The 16,834-nt window shown below is 55.7% G+C and overlaps 2 protein-coding genes across 2 annotated transcripts; one reads left to right on the top strand and one right to left on the bottom strand.

The window, feature by feature from the left end:
• Positions 1–33: 33 nt before the first annotated feature.
• On the top strand, positions 34–3,042 carry COCSUDRAFT_66205 (hypothetical protein; the record flags this gene model as incomplete). Its single annotated transcript, XM_005647668.1, has 5 exons — positions 34–168; positions 496–676; positions 936–1,114; positions 1,416–1,573; positions 1,896–3,042. 5 exons carry the CDS (start codon positions 34–36, stop codon positions 2,041–2,043), a joined length of 801 nt encoding a protein of 266 aa, XP_005647725.1. The 3' UTR covers positions 2,044–3,042.
• A 131-nt stretch (positions 3,043–3,173) lies between these two features.
• On the bottom strand, positions 3,174–16,237 carry COCSUDRAFT_47533 (cytochrome P450; the record flags this gene model as incomplete). Its single annotated transcript, XM_005647667.1, has 21 exons — positions 3,174–3,461; positions 3,800–3,979; positions 4,345–4,515; positions 4,798–4,932; positions 5,337–5,528; positions 5,964–6,091; positions 6,598–6,806; positions 7,101–7,303; positions 9,969–10,100; positions 10,494–10,706; positions 11,168–11,406; positions 11,696–11,775; positions 11,886–12,024; positions 12,314–12,476; positions 12,862–12,983; positions 13,314–13,467; positions 13,828–14,912; positions 15,110–15,295; positions 15,528–15,630; positions 15,791–15,935; positions 16,092–16,237. The coding sequence occupies 21 exons, from the start codon at positions 16,235–16,237 to the stop codon at positions 3,174–3,176; spliced, it is 4,413 nt and encodes a 1,470-aa protein (XP_005647724.1).
• Positions 16,238–16,834: the final 597 nt, after the last annotated feature.

Below are 16,834 nucleotides of genomic sequence, written 5' to 3'. Positions count from 1 at the left end.
GCGCAGATCTAGGGCAGCGGTCTGTGGCGCAGCATGGGCAGCACGGGGCAGCAGCGGCGGTCAGCCAAGGCACTGGCTGACAGGGCCCAGTGGCGCAGCCGAGTGCGCTCAGAATGCATGCAGCGCGTCAAGGACCAGCGAGCCGACCTGCTCTGGCGCCTACGCCAGGTCTGTCACCCTCTTTGGGAATTCATTGGCTCCCTTGCACAATTTGCTGTTTCTGTCAGAGCTAATGTCATAACACGCGAATGCTCAGGTAGATTGCCGAGCTGGCTTAGCGGTCATCGCCCCTGAGCATCCCTCGTGACTAAGGCGCACCTGTGAGCCCGAGTGAGGGAATAGCATGGGATAGCCCAGAACAAGCTGCTCTGGACCCATATATGAGCACTTATGTGTTGTAATACTTCTCTGTGGCAGTTGGTCTCTGGCCAGGAGCTTGCTTGGGGCTGCCATGCCATGCGTTCTCATCACTGCATGCGCGGGTCACTGCTGCAGGAGGGCGGCGGGGGCAACCCTCAGGTTGACGTGAAGCTGGTGCTCGCCGACATCATTGCTGATGTCAGCACCGCTGATGTCGTGCACTGCAACCCAGCCGCCGGCGAGGAGCCGGCTGCAGCTGCTGCACCGGAGGACAGCCTCATGGACGATGACTTCACAGACACCGCGCCGCAGCCAGGTGACAGCACATTATATTTAGTCAGCGCATATCATGCACAATTCGAAATCTCTACCGCATGGCTTCCCCCCGGCTGCCAAGAGGCGAAGTTGAGCTCCGTGCCAACGATCAATTGGTCTTGCTTGGATCTGGCGAGTCCACAAGGGCTAGGATTTGGTAGCCATTGCCCGCAGACCAGCTTGTCTGCAGACACACCTTGCCTCTGGCAGGAAAGGCATTTTTATAGAAATAGTAATGACTGGTAGTTTTGTGGTTGCAGGGAAGCCGGTGCCGAACATTTTGGATGGGGCGTTTGGGCTGGGAGCCGCGGAGTATGAGGAGCTGATGCGGTCGCTGGAGGAATCGCTGTTTGAGGACATGCGGCGCGACGAGGCGGCGTTCCTGGCAGAGCACGAACGCTGGGAGTCGGCCGCCGCTGACTCTGACCTCTCCATGCTCGTGCGCCGCCGCCCTCCCTTGGCGTTCTCTAGGCTGTGTCTGACAAATCGACCTTCATCATGCTTAAGAGAGTTCTGCTGTGTGCCTGCCAATGCAGCCATCCCTGGAGCATAGAAGGATTCTGCTCCTGGGAGTCCGAATTTCACTAGGGGAGTCTGGGAAAATTCTTTTCTACCCACTTTATTTGAAAGATGAATCAAAAATGACGTGTTGTGATTGAGATGTTGGTTGTGAGATATACGGTGGGGGGGGCGTACTGATACACTCCCACAGCCTGAATCCCAATGGTGCATTGGAGCAGGTAGATCTCCATGCGGAGGGGCCCAGCACCTCGGGCCGCATTCCGTGCCCGGTGTGCCGTAACGGGCACCTAATGGAGCACAACGGCGTCGTTCTGTGCAGCGGCTGCGACCTGCGCATGGACCTTCGAGTGGAAGGTCTCACATTGGACGACATCAGGTGGCATTCACAGCTCTTTCCCGTCGTCCTGCATGCTCTGCTGCTGATGTGAAAGCCCTTGTCGATATTCAGCCGAGTCGGATTGTGCCTGTCTTGAAAATGGTGTGAGTGAGATGAGTCATACGCTGAGACAACGAGCCCAATAAGCAATGACATGTGACAGTGCAGTACCCCTGTCAGCTGAAAATGAGTTGAGGCAATTGTGCTCCTCCGGTGACAATCTGAAGCTTTCAGACTGTAAGTTTCTGCTTTGAACATGCAAAAGGTCACTCGAGACATATTGAAGGGCCCGATGGATGAGCAGTTGAGATTGATGGTGCAGGCAGCGGCTGGCAAATGTGCTGGATGGCCATGCGCTACAAGGATGCCACAGGCAGCCACGATTCGTGCTGGACACGGCTCTGATGGGAGATGCGCCATCGCTGCTCATGCAGTGTGAAGCCTGCAGCTCGCTGCATGTTGTGGTCTGATGCTCGGCCGCGGATCATGCACACTTGCTGACAGCAGCTGATGGATCAATTGCAAATCGTGCTTTGCTTTTGCTGAGACATTGTAGCTTTTCAGCATAGGGCAGGCCCGTGCATGTAGTGTAGAGAGCTGCATGAAAGCATGCACAAGGCAGAACAGGCGAGAATGCGGTGGAGGCCGTGCTGAAGTATTCTACTGTAGTATTACTACGTAGCGGTGAATATGCAAATGTGTAGGTCCAGTCATTTTTTGGGGCCGTTCCTTGCAAGTCGATAATAACTGGCTGGTTATCTACCTTACAGTTATTTTGTTGGCAGCTCACGATGATCCTGCTCAATCTATATGTTGTTATTGTCTTTTTTTTCCTTACAATTTGCTATTTCCTGCCCAAGGCAAGGTGTACGTGCGTCTGCAGACAAGCTGCAGGTACAGGTTGCCGCATATGGTGCAATCCTACCCCTTGATGGACTTGCCAAAATCAAGCAAGATCCAACCATCCATGGGTACTTGAGAGCTGGAAGAGACTTCCCACGATTATTGCAGCTCTCTACATTTAATGCTCCAGTACTATTCAACAGCGCCGAATTCATGAGCCCTCCTTCGACACGGGTTCGAAACAAGCGACACAAAATCTTGTGCTCAGCGCTTGCTTCTGATCAACACTTGGGTGCCATGGCCAGGCAACTTTTGCATCCACATTTGTGGACTAAAAGGAGCTCAATTTGCTCATTATGGTATGTGTGCATGCCATCACAACAATCTAGCATGCACATGCAAGTGCTCTAACCCAATACAAGTCAAGAAGTTTGCTTTCTCGGTGGCAACCATCCGTAGGGCCTATAGTCATTGAACTCTTAGGACTCTGAAGATAGACTTTGTGGGGAGAAAAGAAACTGTCGTGAAGTCTTGGGTGCCTGTGGCATGCTTCGCGAGATCTGGACGTTGCTCCCGGGACGTGTGCCTGATCCCTGTCTTTTTAGCAGCCACCCATCGCTCGCCGCCATACCGGGCGTGGTCAAAAGGTCTCCTATGCGCAGATTACTATGCGCACGCCACATCGGTGCGCTCCGGTCGTGAGCCACATCAGCGCGGTGACCGGGCGCATGCCACCTCAGCGGCGACATCAGCGCGATCACCCCCCGCGCGCAACATCAGCGGCCACATCAGCGCGCGGGTGGCAGCGCATCCACATGCCCTCGCCGGGCTGCAGCGTGAGCCGGTTGATCGCCGCCGCGTCGACGCCGGCCGCTCCGCCCATACGCGGCGCGAGCTCGAGCCGGAAGCTGGACACGATGCGCGCGACGGCCGTGTCGTGCATGACGCGGCCGAGCGACTGTCCCAGGCACTGCCGCGGGCCCACGCTGAACGGCATGAACCGCTTCGCCGCCGCGCCAGCCGCCGCCGCCTCTGCCGCCGAGCCCTGCGCAGCCGAGTGACCGAGCTCTTTGTCGTTAGTTTTGAGAATTCTACATATCAACATATTGAGTATTACATTTGCATGTTGCACATGCGTGATCCTCTACCCCTGGCGCAAGATTGTAGCTCTGTCATAAGGCCGTTTTTGAGAGCGATGCTGTTCCAGGACTGAATTGTGCGGGGGTGAGAGAATGGTGCAAAAGGAAAAGGCACCTCTGATGGGGGGAAGCCCCCTTGCAAGGACAATACAGTGCCCACTCAGCCCAGGTGCCTGCACACATGCCAACATAAAAACTTGCTGCTGTGAGGTATCCTACAGGGGTGGTTGTAGACTGTTCTCACCTTGGCTGGGCTGCCGGTGATGTAGGAGGGAGTCCTCTTGTGCAGCTTGCCGCCGAGGCTCTTTGCAGGCGATGCAGTCCCCACAACTTCCACAGATGCTGTTGCTATTCCCCGAACGTGAGAGGCACCCTCTGCCTCCACGGCTGTTGCCAGCTCTGAGCCCTGCACCGCCCACCGCTCCTGCAGCGATACCACTTGTGCTAAGTACACAATTCTGAGGGTCGCGAGATGCAAGTGAACCAGCCCTGTCCTTGCGCCTCTGCGCTGCAACAATCAGGTGCCTATAAGGATTGCAGGTCAAGTAAATGTTCAGGATCGAACTGAATACAAGTAACACAATAGCAAAGGATCCTGCCCACCCACTGATCATCAGCATGCGTCATGCAGGACAAAGGACTTCTGTCAATATCTCTCCAGACTTTATGAGAGCTAACTTATCATGATGGCAAGAGGGAGGGTCATGTGCGCCAGTCAATAAGCTAGTTAAACATTTACTAATTAGTGATAACACCTACAGTGGGGCGTCAGAAGGCAGTGAGTCTCACCGGGATGAAGGCGTCCGGCTGGTTGGGCCAGTTGCCAGGGAAATGGTGCACCGCGTCAAAGGGAACAACGATGAAGGAGTTCCTGGGGATGAGGTAACCCCCGAGCACCATGTCAGCTTTAGTCACCCGCGACGTCCCCGTGCTCGCCACCGGCCGCACGCGCATCGCCTCCTGCCGCGCGCCACCGCCAGCTCAGCAAAGATGACATCACGATGACATCACCTCAGGCAATCTGAGATCAAAATGGAGATTAGCATGCAAGCGGCAACTTTACAAGGTGTGTGGGGTGTTGCAGCTGCGGCACTGAAAGATGCCCTGGCTGCGAAATGACTATCTAGTATCTCTTGACTCTTGATGCACAAAAGCAATAGCGCAGGGACCATCAAGGCGTGCCTTTGAGGCGGCTTGAGTGCCTGTCTCGCGGTGTGTGCTTGTGAGATCTTTGGGCATTACCTTGCTGACCCAGGAGAGATAGGGCAGGTTTGCCAGGTCTGCAAATTCCATGGATCGAGGCTTGGGCCGCTCGGGGGTGACCAGCAGGCCGGCTGCGTCCAGCTCCTGTGCCAGCTTCCGCTCCACCTCCGGGTGCTGTGAAAGCAGATACCTGCTCGCAGTCACACCTCTCAAACACATGTGCCACTTCTCATTTCCAGTACTGTCATGCAGTCATAACTTCTGCTGGGCAGTGCTTGCAGTCAGCTGCCCCAAAGGAAGCTGCACCCTGCTGTCACTCCATTGAAATCACCATGCCAACCTCCTGCAGCCCCTTTCAAGCATGCACCGCAGTTCCAGTGGCAAACAGCCATGATATATCTGTACATGAATCCCCGACGTGAATTGAGACAGGGCAGCAGGTGGACCATTGGCTGGGGCGGCACACACCAAGCATGCACCTTAATTCCATGGAAAGGAGGAGGAAATATGGAGACGGTGTTGTCACAGGATCCCCAGTATCCAGGACAGCAGACACAGCAGTTGCAAGGAGCACTGACTGGGGGTGAGTAAGCGCACAGCGTCCAGGAGATTGCGTTGCCGGAGGTTTCGAGGCCGGCGGTGAAGAACATGCCAAACTCGCCCGCCAGCAGCTCGTCGCTCAGCGGCCGCCCTGTGCGCGGATCGCGCAGCCGCAGCAGATGCGCCGCGATGGTGACATCATCCTCAGCCGGCTCCCCGCGCGCTTTCACCTGCAATGCACCCATTCCCTCGTCTACCATATTCTCTGCTGTGACACTGTACAAGTGGGCCTCCATCTGCCAAATGGCAGAGCGAGTTGACGGCCCCGGCCGGAAGCTTTGAAAGCCCAGACGCAAAGCCGCCTGCGCTGCATGTTTTGCACTGCCGCATTGCATGCAACCCTCTAGACACCCTGCTTTGAGGCGAAGGTCTCTTCGAATCGGCGACAGAAACGTGTTGAACATGCTGGCAATCAGCATCCTAACATGTGCTGTTCAATCAAAACGTTGCAAGTGCCCTTGCATGTGCTGCTGGCTCTCTTGCCAGGCTGCGTGCAGTCTGTGCTGCGCTGCAGCGGCCTAGCCATCTGCAGCGATGCGTGGTGGCTTTCCAGGAGTAATATCCATAGACATGGTTGTTCGGTGACTCATGCATGGCATGCGCACCTCTGCCACGAGGTCGATCATGGCGGTCCGGAAGGCTTTAAAGGTGGCCGTGCCCTCGCGCACTTCGCGGTTCCACACCATGAACCGCCGCAGCGGGTTGACGCAGCGCAGCATCAGCTCCTCCAATGCTGCAGCGAACATACCAACTTTAGAATGAAACAATCATTTGGAATCTATTACCCCCCCTGGGCGGCCATAGCTCGGCCACAGCCATGTCCTGCATGCTGACCCTGTCCTGACTCCGCCCAATCTCCAAAACAACTAACGCTGCTTTACAAACACTTGAAAGGCAGGTCTTTTCAGAGCTTAAGCTGGTAGCTTCAAACAGATGTGCTCATTGCTACTATTAGGGCCTCGCATGTCAATTTGACGGAGCGGAGCGCATGCATGAACTAATGCCTTGCAAAACTGCTAGTCCCACAGGTGTACTTTCATGTTGGGGCTGCTAACATTAGCGAAGCAAGACAGCAAGGGGCGCATGCATGGGTGTATATTGACAGAGGACGGTTGTTCAGAACAGCACGCAGTTCGACATTTTTTTGTCCCTTGCGCTGCCAATCAGCTACTATGCTAACCCCACGGAAGCCCGTTCTGAGCACCCATCCTGTGACAAAGAGGCGGCTGCGGCGCGCACAGTGCTTGATGATCATGAACAGCTCGTCGGTGCCGGCGTCGGAGAACGAGCGCGCGGTCCCAAAGTCCTTGGCGAATATGAAGATGCCGGTGACGTCCATGGCAAATCGCATCATCAGATTGTTCAGATCCGCCTCCACCCCGGGGCCGCCATCTGCCAGATTGCCGATTATCTGCTCCAGCACCTTGAGCACGGCTGGAAACGCGTCCCTGCCCACAGACATGCCAGCTCAGCTACAAGCAGCACAGGTCATGACGGTGTCACCTGGTGGCCTTATTATACAGCCTATGTTCAGGTCTTCAATACATACTGATTAATGAGAGTCCTGCAACTGGAGAGGCAGTCATGTGTGGCACGCTGCTAGAATGTCCCAGGAGTGGGGGTGACCCCTCGGACAGTATGAAATGCACCGAGTGTCCAGGCCCGTGCAGACCTCAGTGAGCTCCTGTTAGGGAGAAGCATGCGCACATCTGCGAGTGCAAGTACAATGCAAAAGCAGGCACCTGATGTGCCTGGGGTTGAATGCGGGCGCGGTGCCCTTGCGCAGGAGTGCCCAGTACTCAGAATCGGTGCCGGCAGAGAACATCGTGGGGTGCCCCTTGAGGCTCAGCAGCTCTTCTGACAGTGGCGGTTCCAGTGCCTTGCTCAGCTTGTGCCCATTGCCCAACACCAAGCTTGCCAGGTGTGCATCCACTACCACCACCACCTGCATGCATGTGCCAGGAAGCTTAATTAAGACCTTCCAAGGTATTTTAAAGCCCATTCAGTTCCCTCTGAGGAGCTCAACAAGACTGGCAACTGACCATGTCAAGTAAGCGATGGCTAGACGCATGGGGATCATGGCCGCTGCTTCTGCACAAGTTAGTGCACTGAGAAACCGTAGGTAAGCTTCATTAACTTACACAAGGATTGGCATTAAAAATTGGAGGATGGAATGGGTTAGCAGGACAGTGCTGGTCCTAGGAGAGTCAGTGATTGCCGTCTCGCTGAACAGATATGCAATTGGGATTCACTGCAAGGGTGAACTTACGTGAAATACAGTTATACGGAAGCAATAGATGCCCCCAAGCTGCTCTGCCCAATCCCTCATCGCCAGGTGCATCCTCTTGGGTTTTATCATCTCTAGAGCAGAGCCCAGAACGAAAGGTTCGTTGCGAGGATATGGCAGGCGCGACAGGATAACAAATTGTCTAAGGAATCCCAGAAGACGCATTGTGCAATATGCAGCAACAGTCCCAAGCAGCAGGACAGCTGTCGCAAGGGCAACATTTGAGATGAGTTCCATCCTGCACCCGTCCCTCCTGCAAAACAACTCAAACCCTTTTTTTTACTATATAGTTATTTAGCCTATACATAGCATTGCTATCATCATGTTTGCGGAAATTGCCTCGGGGACGTGGGCTAAAGAGGCGTGAAAGGATGGACGGTACAACCCACAACGCAAAGCGCACCGTGGGGCATCAAGGAACTTGCTGCGGCATTTCTAAGCTATCCAACTATAGCGGGCTTGCTGCAGAAGCTGCCCCACAGGCGCCCGAGACTCCAGGCAAAGTTGTGTATGGACAGCAAACAATGGCCAACACTGGTACGAGGACGTCGCGACGTATCCACTCAAGGTACGTCTAGAAGATTCTAGCGGTATAGATTCTGCGGAATTGCAAGAACGTATGTGGCTACACTTCGACACCACGAGGTCGATGAGAGCCTGACCTGTCCGCTAGCCAATTTGTACAGGATGGGGGAAAACGTTGCAACATCCCCCCGGCAGGTCCCCCCCCTAATTGCTGTTGACACCATGGAAGGTGGACGACTCTGCTATGCTTTCAAGGCATAGCTCTATTAAAGACACAATGTTGTATAGGATGTGCAGATTAGGAATGAAACTGTATGCCTTTGCAGAGAATGCGCACCAGCTCAGCATTATAATGCAATTTTCAGCAATTTCGCACAGTACTGCGCATATGCATGCACTGCATGCGGCATGTTTTTTGCCATGCCATGCCAGTGGCCACGGATGCAATTGCAATGCTGTTTAATCACTGCCAATGCAGCTGTCTTAAAGGTCTTTGAACGATTGAAGAAGATTCAAAATGACGCAAGAGTACTACTTCAAAAGATTACAGGCACTGCAGAGCGGCTCAAAAGCACAAGAGAATTACTTTTGAAAGATAGCGATCTTTGTAAATAATACATGTGTGCGTATTTGTAAGTTTGCCAGCAAATCACGCAGCCACTCTGAAATCACTTTTGCGTTCTCATGATGTACAGCTGCATCATATCTCAATCAAGGACTCACTGAATGCGCATGCCTTACAGCCACTTCAACAAGTTGACAACAGCCTCTCAATCCCTCTTGCTCTGGAAAGCTTGCGGCAGTAAGACGCATGACGGCAAAATACTCTCACACTCTCATTGCACTCGTACTTCTGGCAGATGCAAAAAACCACACGGCGCAGAGGCACCTACAGTGCTGATGATACACTTCAGCTCATTTGCAGTACAGGGCGAGTCGGTAAAAAAGCAATCAGAGAGCCGGTATACGCAGCCCAGTACCAAGGCCGGGCTGCCGGGCTACCAATTCAACTTCAACTCTGCAGCAAAGGCTGACCCGTCTTTAGGAAGGTTAATTAGCCTCAATTGCAGGAACCAGCATACGAACAGCACAGAACCAGCATGCAAAAAGCAGGAGCCAATGATCTAGACTGACTGCTGCAGGCTCATGAGCATACCAAACCAAATCCAAATCCGCAGCATAGGCTGGCACTGTCTCAGGAACAGTTTTTCAGCCTCAGCTGCAAAACTCAGCATGTGAACGCACAAGCCCTTGTTCATTCGTTCTGCAGGGTCGCGAGCAAGGCTGCAGATTCATGCCAGCCAAGCATGCATCACAAGCCGCCCTCCAGGTTGCTCCTGCCCCAATCCAGGAAGGCCCTCCAAGCCAGCTGCAGATCTGAGAATACCACCGAGCCTCCAGCGTGAATCTGCACACATGCTCTTTCAGTGTCAGACTCCTGGTCATTTTGCAGCTTCTCAGTAGCGGCTCTTCCCCATCCCAGTCTGCTAAGACAGCCTTGAGAAAACGTGCTTATCCTGACTTTGCATCATACACCTTGCGTTTACTGCATGGAGGCATTGAAGTGTGAGTAGCATCTTATCCCGATCTTGAATCACTGGGGCAGGAATTGGGCTCCTGCGAGGAGCTCCCTGACTCAAGCCGCCACCAAATAGCAGCATCGAGCAGGACGTTACCAAGGCGGCATCCAAGCTGAAAAATGGCACCTGGGGCGTTCGTACAAGACAGAGGCAGGGGAATCTCTGACTATTTAGATAGAGATCTCCCTGAAAGGAGGGGGGAGGGGTTGACTACACACCTGAAGAGGGACGGTCGTTTCGTAGAAGTCCGAGCGCAGAACGACGGTGAGGCCGGAGGAGGCCGGCCCGGTTCCCTGGACCATCAGCGCCTGCGCGCGCCGCATCACTGCCGCAGGCACCCACACCCGCACCTGCATCAATACCAAAATCCTTATATCCCACGCCATAACCCACAGACCCCTTGAATTTCTGTATTTCCTCAGTTGTTCACCCCTTCAGTCATTGCCAGTAAGGAGCCGTCAGGAGGAGGCTCTGGCTGGCAGCTAATGAGTGGGCTGACAGGTGCAATGGGCCAACACCATCAACAAATCTTAAATAGCACAATTCAACACCCCTCAGCTGGAGGTCCATGACGCAGGCATGCACCTGGCAGGCATGAGAATTGATCATTTTGTAACATGCGTGGTCCTGCGAAGACTGTGCACCGGCTCCCACTGTTTGTTTGATCGGTGCTGACGACATGGCAGGGCAGAACCAAGATTGCTGCTCTTTTTCTAGCTGTTGGCCTTCATCAGCACACTCACCTTGAGGTCTCGCTGCATGCCGGTGGCGTTCTGGCGGTCGACGGCCCCCAGCACCCAGCGCGCGCCGCCGGAGAGCCAGGACAGCAGCAGCGCCGCCGTGCGCAGCATGTCGGGCGCCGCCGGGTGCAGCGCCGCATTGACGCGCGCGGGCGGCGCCGCGGCCGGCTTGCGGGTCACCGCTGTGCGGCACCACACCTCCCCCAGAGCCTGCACCTGTTGGGTCACGAATGGAGGTTTCAGTAGTGTGATAAGGCGCATTTTGGTGCCTGTGATACCGTTCGTAGTCCCAAAAGCAGTCATCGGGGCCAACTTGACAGACACAACCACGCGCGGGCCCCTCGAGAAGGGCAAAAAGGAGGACAGTGCTTCAAGCCAGCTGCCAGCAGCACAGCCATGCGCTGTCTGACCTCCTTCTATCTTCGTCTTGCAGTCCAGCATGACAACCACCACAGAGGCAATCCATACATCTGTGCGTTCCTTGTCTGCAGATAGCAAAAGGGAGAGCAAGCCTCGGGAAAGCAAATGGACGTGCTGCCGGCAGTCGCTGATAGCAGGGCCTGTGACTGCCGCATGCTTGCAGCTGACAGTTCCAGGCCACATTGCACATTAGCGCTGCAGACAAGATAATCTAGTAAAGTCAGATTTTCCTGGGCAGAGTGAGTTGGGCGGCCCACCTGCACGCTGGAGCACGTGTCGAGGCCGGCGCCGCGCACGGTGACGTCGAGCAGAAAGTCTGAGCGTTCCCGCGCGCTGCTCCAGGCGCCCAGGATCCAGGTCCAGGGCAGCAGCCACCGCCAGCGCTGCTCGGCCGACGCCAGCGTGGCGCTGCCGGCCCCGGCGCGCGCAGCCGACAGCCGCGCCGGGTCCGACAGGCTCCCCAGGTCCTTCAGCATCTGCTCCACGTCCTGCTTGCCTATGTGGTGCACCCTTCTGCATCATTGCTTTGTTGTAAAACACGCTTATCCTCATACTCCAGCAGGCACTTGAACAATTGCTTCGGCAGGGCGCTCTCATATGTTCCAAAAGCATATCCTTTTGCACACATACAAATCCGCCCCTCATGCCCTGCTCCAGAGCTTTGTCAGAGTGATAGCCTAGCCCCACGCCAACAAGCCAAAGCGCAAGTCACGGAGGTATGTTGGACTCAGGTATGACTTGCATTGAAATGCAGCATCAGAAGCATCAGAAGCTGGAGGACACACCTGGCAGCGCCCACTCGACCCAGGCCTCCGCGCTGCGGGCTTTCAGCGCGGGTGCAAGGCCGGGCATCAGCAGCGGCGGCCTGCGCAACAGATTCTAGGTCAATTTTCTACTGCTTCCACTGCTTCCCCATGCTCAGCAAATCCAACATTCATGCGAACAGGTTGGAGGCAGGAAGAAATGACAGCAAACCTGGCCTTGCGCCCGCGCGAGGCTTTGCCACGGTTGCCGGAAACGGCGCCGATCGCGGACGGCCGCGGCCAGACGGCTGATGGCGGCTTCAGCGCCAGCACATCGTCAAAGATCGCGTCGTTCAGCACGTATGTCTCCCCTGCACCACAGAAAGTACCAGTCGTTTCAACAATGAGTTGCACCCACTTCTTCATGCTTCTTTTTGCGTGCAGGAGACAATGACCCCAATACCCAGCATATCTGCAACTGCAAAGCACTCACCTGTGACGCTTCCTCATGCTTCCCTTTGAATCCCATATTGACCATGACATTGCCCGACATGACAAGAAAATTGTCTGACAGTGCATCACAAAGGCAAAAGGGATTATGGAACAGATTTTGTAAGCATGGGATGGCTGGGACGGAAGGACATGAGTGCAGGGGCGCACCGGGGCCGTCAGAGCTGTCGGAGCAGGGGAGGGATGAGCGGAGGGTGTTGCGAATGATGCCGAGCGCGCGGCCGCGGTGGAAGGCCATCTTGTGCATGATGAACGGCTGCGGCAGCCGCGCGCGCCCGGGCGGAGTCGCGCCCGCCACCAGCGCCACTTTCTCCTGCGTGCAGCAACAACACCACTTCATCAAATTCCCCTCCAAATTGCCCTACAATTTGGTCTGGGCAACAGCTTTGAGCACAGATTTCAACATTATGTGGGCTCCCTATGCTCAAGCCGGGTCTGTTTTTAACATATTCCTGCTATGCCTGCTGTCATGGTGCCACACCCTGATGTCACGATGATCAGGAGGATACATACGGCAATGCTGTGTGGGGCAGCATTGAACACCCCAACGTAGGCCTAGATAATCCTTGGAACCCACAACATGCACTGGACTCGCCCTTGAATGCAGATCTGCGAATACTGAACAGCAATGCAGGTTGCTTGATGATCATTGCAGCACAGGATACGAGTAAGGAAAAGGGAACATGGCATGTGCGCACATTGGAGGGCAGGGCGCTCTGCTTCAGCAGCCGCACGTCCAGCGGCAGAGGATCGTCTCTGGCGTCTGGCAGCTGCGTCTTTTTTGGCGGTGGAAGCAAGGCTGCACTGCCCTCACTGCTGCCTGCGTACAGTACATGTTTGACAGAGGCTTTAGGTAGAGGTGCGTCCCTCTTGACAAGCTTCCAAGAGCATCAAGAGTCCATCGAGAGTGTCATCTGCAAGCCTCTTCCCGTAAGATGTCCAGGGGCGATCCATACAGGATTGCTGCTTTTCAAATGTAACTTCACAGGCCTTTCTCAGGAATTTGGCCAAGACGTGCCCTCAGCTATGCGGGGGACAAGAACAGACTGCACTGCCAGATTGCTAGAAATCCAGCTTGAAAAGGCTATTGTGGAGCCAATTTGACACACCATTATGAATTCCTGTTGAGAAGGCTGCAGCAGGCACGGACCTGGCATGGAGGGGGAGACGATGTCAGGGTACAGGAATAGCTGGCGGCCGATGGGGAAGTATCGCCGCTGCGCCGCGCGGAATGGCACCCGGAATGGCGTTGTGGCAATCGTTGCCGCTGTCCTCACCCCCGCACCCGCCAAGCCAGCTCCCATCTGCACGCCAGGAAAGTGCCTTAAAACAGACAGAAGTTTATCGCAAAGGAAGGCAGAATATGCGATTCAGGCACTGGTGTGTTGTTCGATAGAGAGGATGCTGGTGCACTAGGCTCTCCAGAGCTGGTCAGAAGTACCCCCAAAATGTTCACCCCGGTCTTTCTTCAAATCATGCATCCTCCAATGATGTACCTGCCCTGGGCAAGGACTATCTATCAATGCAAGTACAAGCACCCAGGATTCATGACTTAGGACACGATAGCGCAAGCTTTGTGAAGGTACTCAGCTGCCTTACAGCAAGAAGACGTGCACGATGACACTGCGCAGACGTTTGTGAGAGGACCAGCTATAACAGCTTACCCGTGCACCAAAGGCGGAGGCTCCGAGCACGACTTTGCCGGCGCGCACGGCTGTCCGCCGCACCGCCGTGAGCCGTGAGATTGGCTGCGCCGGTACTGCGTTGTTGGCAGCTTGTCCCACCACGCCGCTGTTCTGCTGTCTCTGCTTCTGTACCTGACCTGCTTGCTCTGGCCGCCGCACCAGTACTCCTGTGCTCGTGCTGCTGCGCTGTTGCTGGCTGCTGGACTCTCCAGCATCGATGGAAACTAATTCCGGCAGACACGACTGCATCCTTAGCGCTGCTGCCTCGCGATCTGCCTCCTCCGCTGATTGCTGGGGCAATACTGTCTCGCCACACGCAGAGAGGGTCCCTACTGGTCGGTATGCCGAGACGCTCGGCGATGACTCCGCTGAAGCTGAGACAGACGCTGCACGGAGCTGCTGCGTGTCACCAGGCGAGCTGCTGGAAACACCGCTGCCTTTCTGCTCCACGCTGACACGCTCCCGGTAGGACAGCGGATACAGCGACAGGGGCCAGATGGGCGTGAGGCTCCTGTCGTGATCGTCAGTGCGGATGCTGCTAAAGCGCAGCCGCCGGCGGCGCGCACGAGAGGCCTCGGAGCCAATCTGGTCCTGCGGCGCCAGATCAGGCCGCACCCCCAGCCCCGCTTCAAAGTCCTGGCCGCCCCCGCTCTCGTCCAGGGACGCCGACACCACATCCCACTCCGACCCAGCACCTCCCTTGCCCTCCGAATGTACATCGGTGTCTGCTGCACTACTGAAGGTTGCTCCCTCCGGCCCGTTCTTCCAGGAGTCGAGCCCTGTGCCCGAGCGCCGCTGCGCGAAGGCTTTGGCGTCATCGGCCAAGGCGGCGACGGAGGCGGCTTTGCGGCGGCCCCAAGTGACGGCCGCGGCGGAGCCGACGGCGGCAGCCGCCTTGGAGGCGGCCACGGGCCGGGCTGCGTGGCTAAAGCTGAGCTTCTTGGACAGCATCGAGCGCGCATATGCCAGGCGTGACTGTGTGCCGTCCGCTGCATGGAAGATGTCGGCGGCTGGCATGCTGTGCTGCTGCTGCATTCCCCCCAGCAGCCGCGGCACAGCGTCCTCTGCAACACACAATCCTGCGTCAGTTCGTGGACTCGCAGCATGCCTCGAGGAAGCACTGCTCAGATGCCAGGTGACATAATGCCTGATTAAAGTTTAAAGATGGCGAGAAGGCATTCTAAAGGAACACACATCAGACACAATGTGGACTTCATGTAATGCAGCATTGAAGTAGCAAGGTGAGAAAAGATGCGCGCACCTGGGACAAGGAGGTTGTTAAAGTAGGACTCCCAGCCCATCTCCTTGACATACACCGCGAGCGCAGCGTTGCCGATGGCGGGACAGGCGAACACGTTGCAGCGCAGGGCCGGCCGCGCGTCCGGAGGCAGTTGCCGCAGCAGCCGCAGCGTCGCTAGCACTGCCACTGCACCGCCCAGCGAGTGGCCTGCACACATATGAAGCGCAGCTCAACGCCAGCACACACCAGCATCCCATACCCACATTTCCTGCCATTGGATCAGCACATTCAGGAAAATGCATGATTTGCGCATGATAGCGCTCTCCATGGCATCTGGATCTTCGAGGCAACCTTGTCTGAGACAAGTTTGTCTTGTGGAGCCAAGACGCTATGGACAGAGCTCTGGAGAGTGGACCTCTGTATCTGTCCACAGGCGCACCTGACAGAACGAGGCGCTTCTTCTGGCGGCAGGCGTGCTCATACAGGCTCTCTATGGGGACGGACTGTGCGCGAGTCAGGAAGCCCCGGTGCGCTGCTGGCACCTGCAGACATTCCCATGCTACCCCTTGAACTTTGTAGGTTAATCCATCCCCAATATTCCATCCTCCAGTGCTTATAATGCTGAGGCAGTTGGTTACTCTATAAAGGGCAGAAGACCTGATTGGGGTCTTTCAGGGTGGGCAGCCGGACTGAGCAGTGCACCTGAGAGGCAGAGTCCTGAAGAATTGCGGCAGCCTCGGGCCACACCGGGTCCTGGATGACTTGCGCATTGGCCACCAGATCCCGCCGCTGCTTTGTGCCCATGAAGGCCACATACAGGGCTCCTTCCCCCTCTCCAATTACACACCTGCACATGTGCCGAGAATTGTAAACTGAATGCAGCAATGAGAGGAAGAGTCACAGCAAGGCTTGCAAGAGCGTTCCAGAACTGGCAAGAGTCTTGCAGATCTTCTTGCATATGCCGATCTCATTTGATGGGTGTCCGTTTATGGAAGGGTCCTACCTGTGCTGCGCGTCAGGCTGTGACCATTCCACTCGCTTCAGAGTCACCAACCCCGGAGGGAACCCCTCGATGATGGCTGCCAGAATCTCAGCAGCCTTGTCCACCCCAAAATCTACCACCTTGTACACTCCCTCTGACAGGCACATGCAGTTGAAGACATCCTGCAAGCACGACACCCCCACCGAGTTGATCAAGCTTGCTCGCGATGAGTGCTTGTTGCTGATACAGTCATGCTGTGCCAATTGTGCTCGCGTTGCATGTATCATGGGGCTTGCACTCTCCTTACAGGGCGCAATGCAGGTATAGCGGTACATGACAAGGCCTCAGCTGGTGCGCACCCGCAGTTCTTCTAGGCTAGTAACTCCAAACGCTTTGCATAGGGGCAGATGGTCTTCTGCCCTCTGACGATGCAAACCCCGTGAGAGCCTGCTGGTAAGTGCGTTCCACGTGCTCTGCTGCCACTCCACCTCTGGCTTTGCAGGCAACTGCAGCTGGCCAAGGTTCTGTGTCAAGGACTGAGCAGCTGAGGCAATCCTCAGGACTGCTCGCCTCCGCCTGCTGCTTTTGCTGATTTTCTTTCGCAGGCGCCTCGATCTGCTGTTCAGGCTCGCCTTGGAAAAATCTCCACATCCACTGCTGCACGTCAGCGCCTGGAGCTGCGTGCCTGTGCACTGCATGCTGCGCTTGTGCTGATATGCTAGCAGGTGAATTGCATCTGCGTCTTTCCACGATGTCTAACTGAA

Source organism: Coccomyxa subellipsoidea (genome assembly GCF_000258705.1).
Source record: "Coccomyxa subellipsoidea C-169, whole genome shotgun sequence".
Lineage (NCBI taxonomy): Eukaryota > Viridiplantae > Chlorophyta > Trebouxiophyceae > Coccomyxaceae > Coccomyxa > Coccomyxa subellipsoidea.
This window is presented reverse-complemented; position numbering and strand designations above follow the sequence as displayed.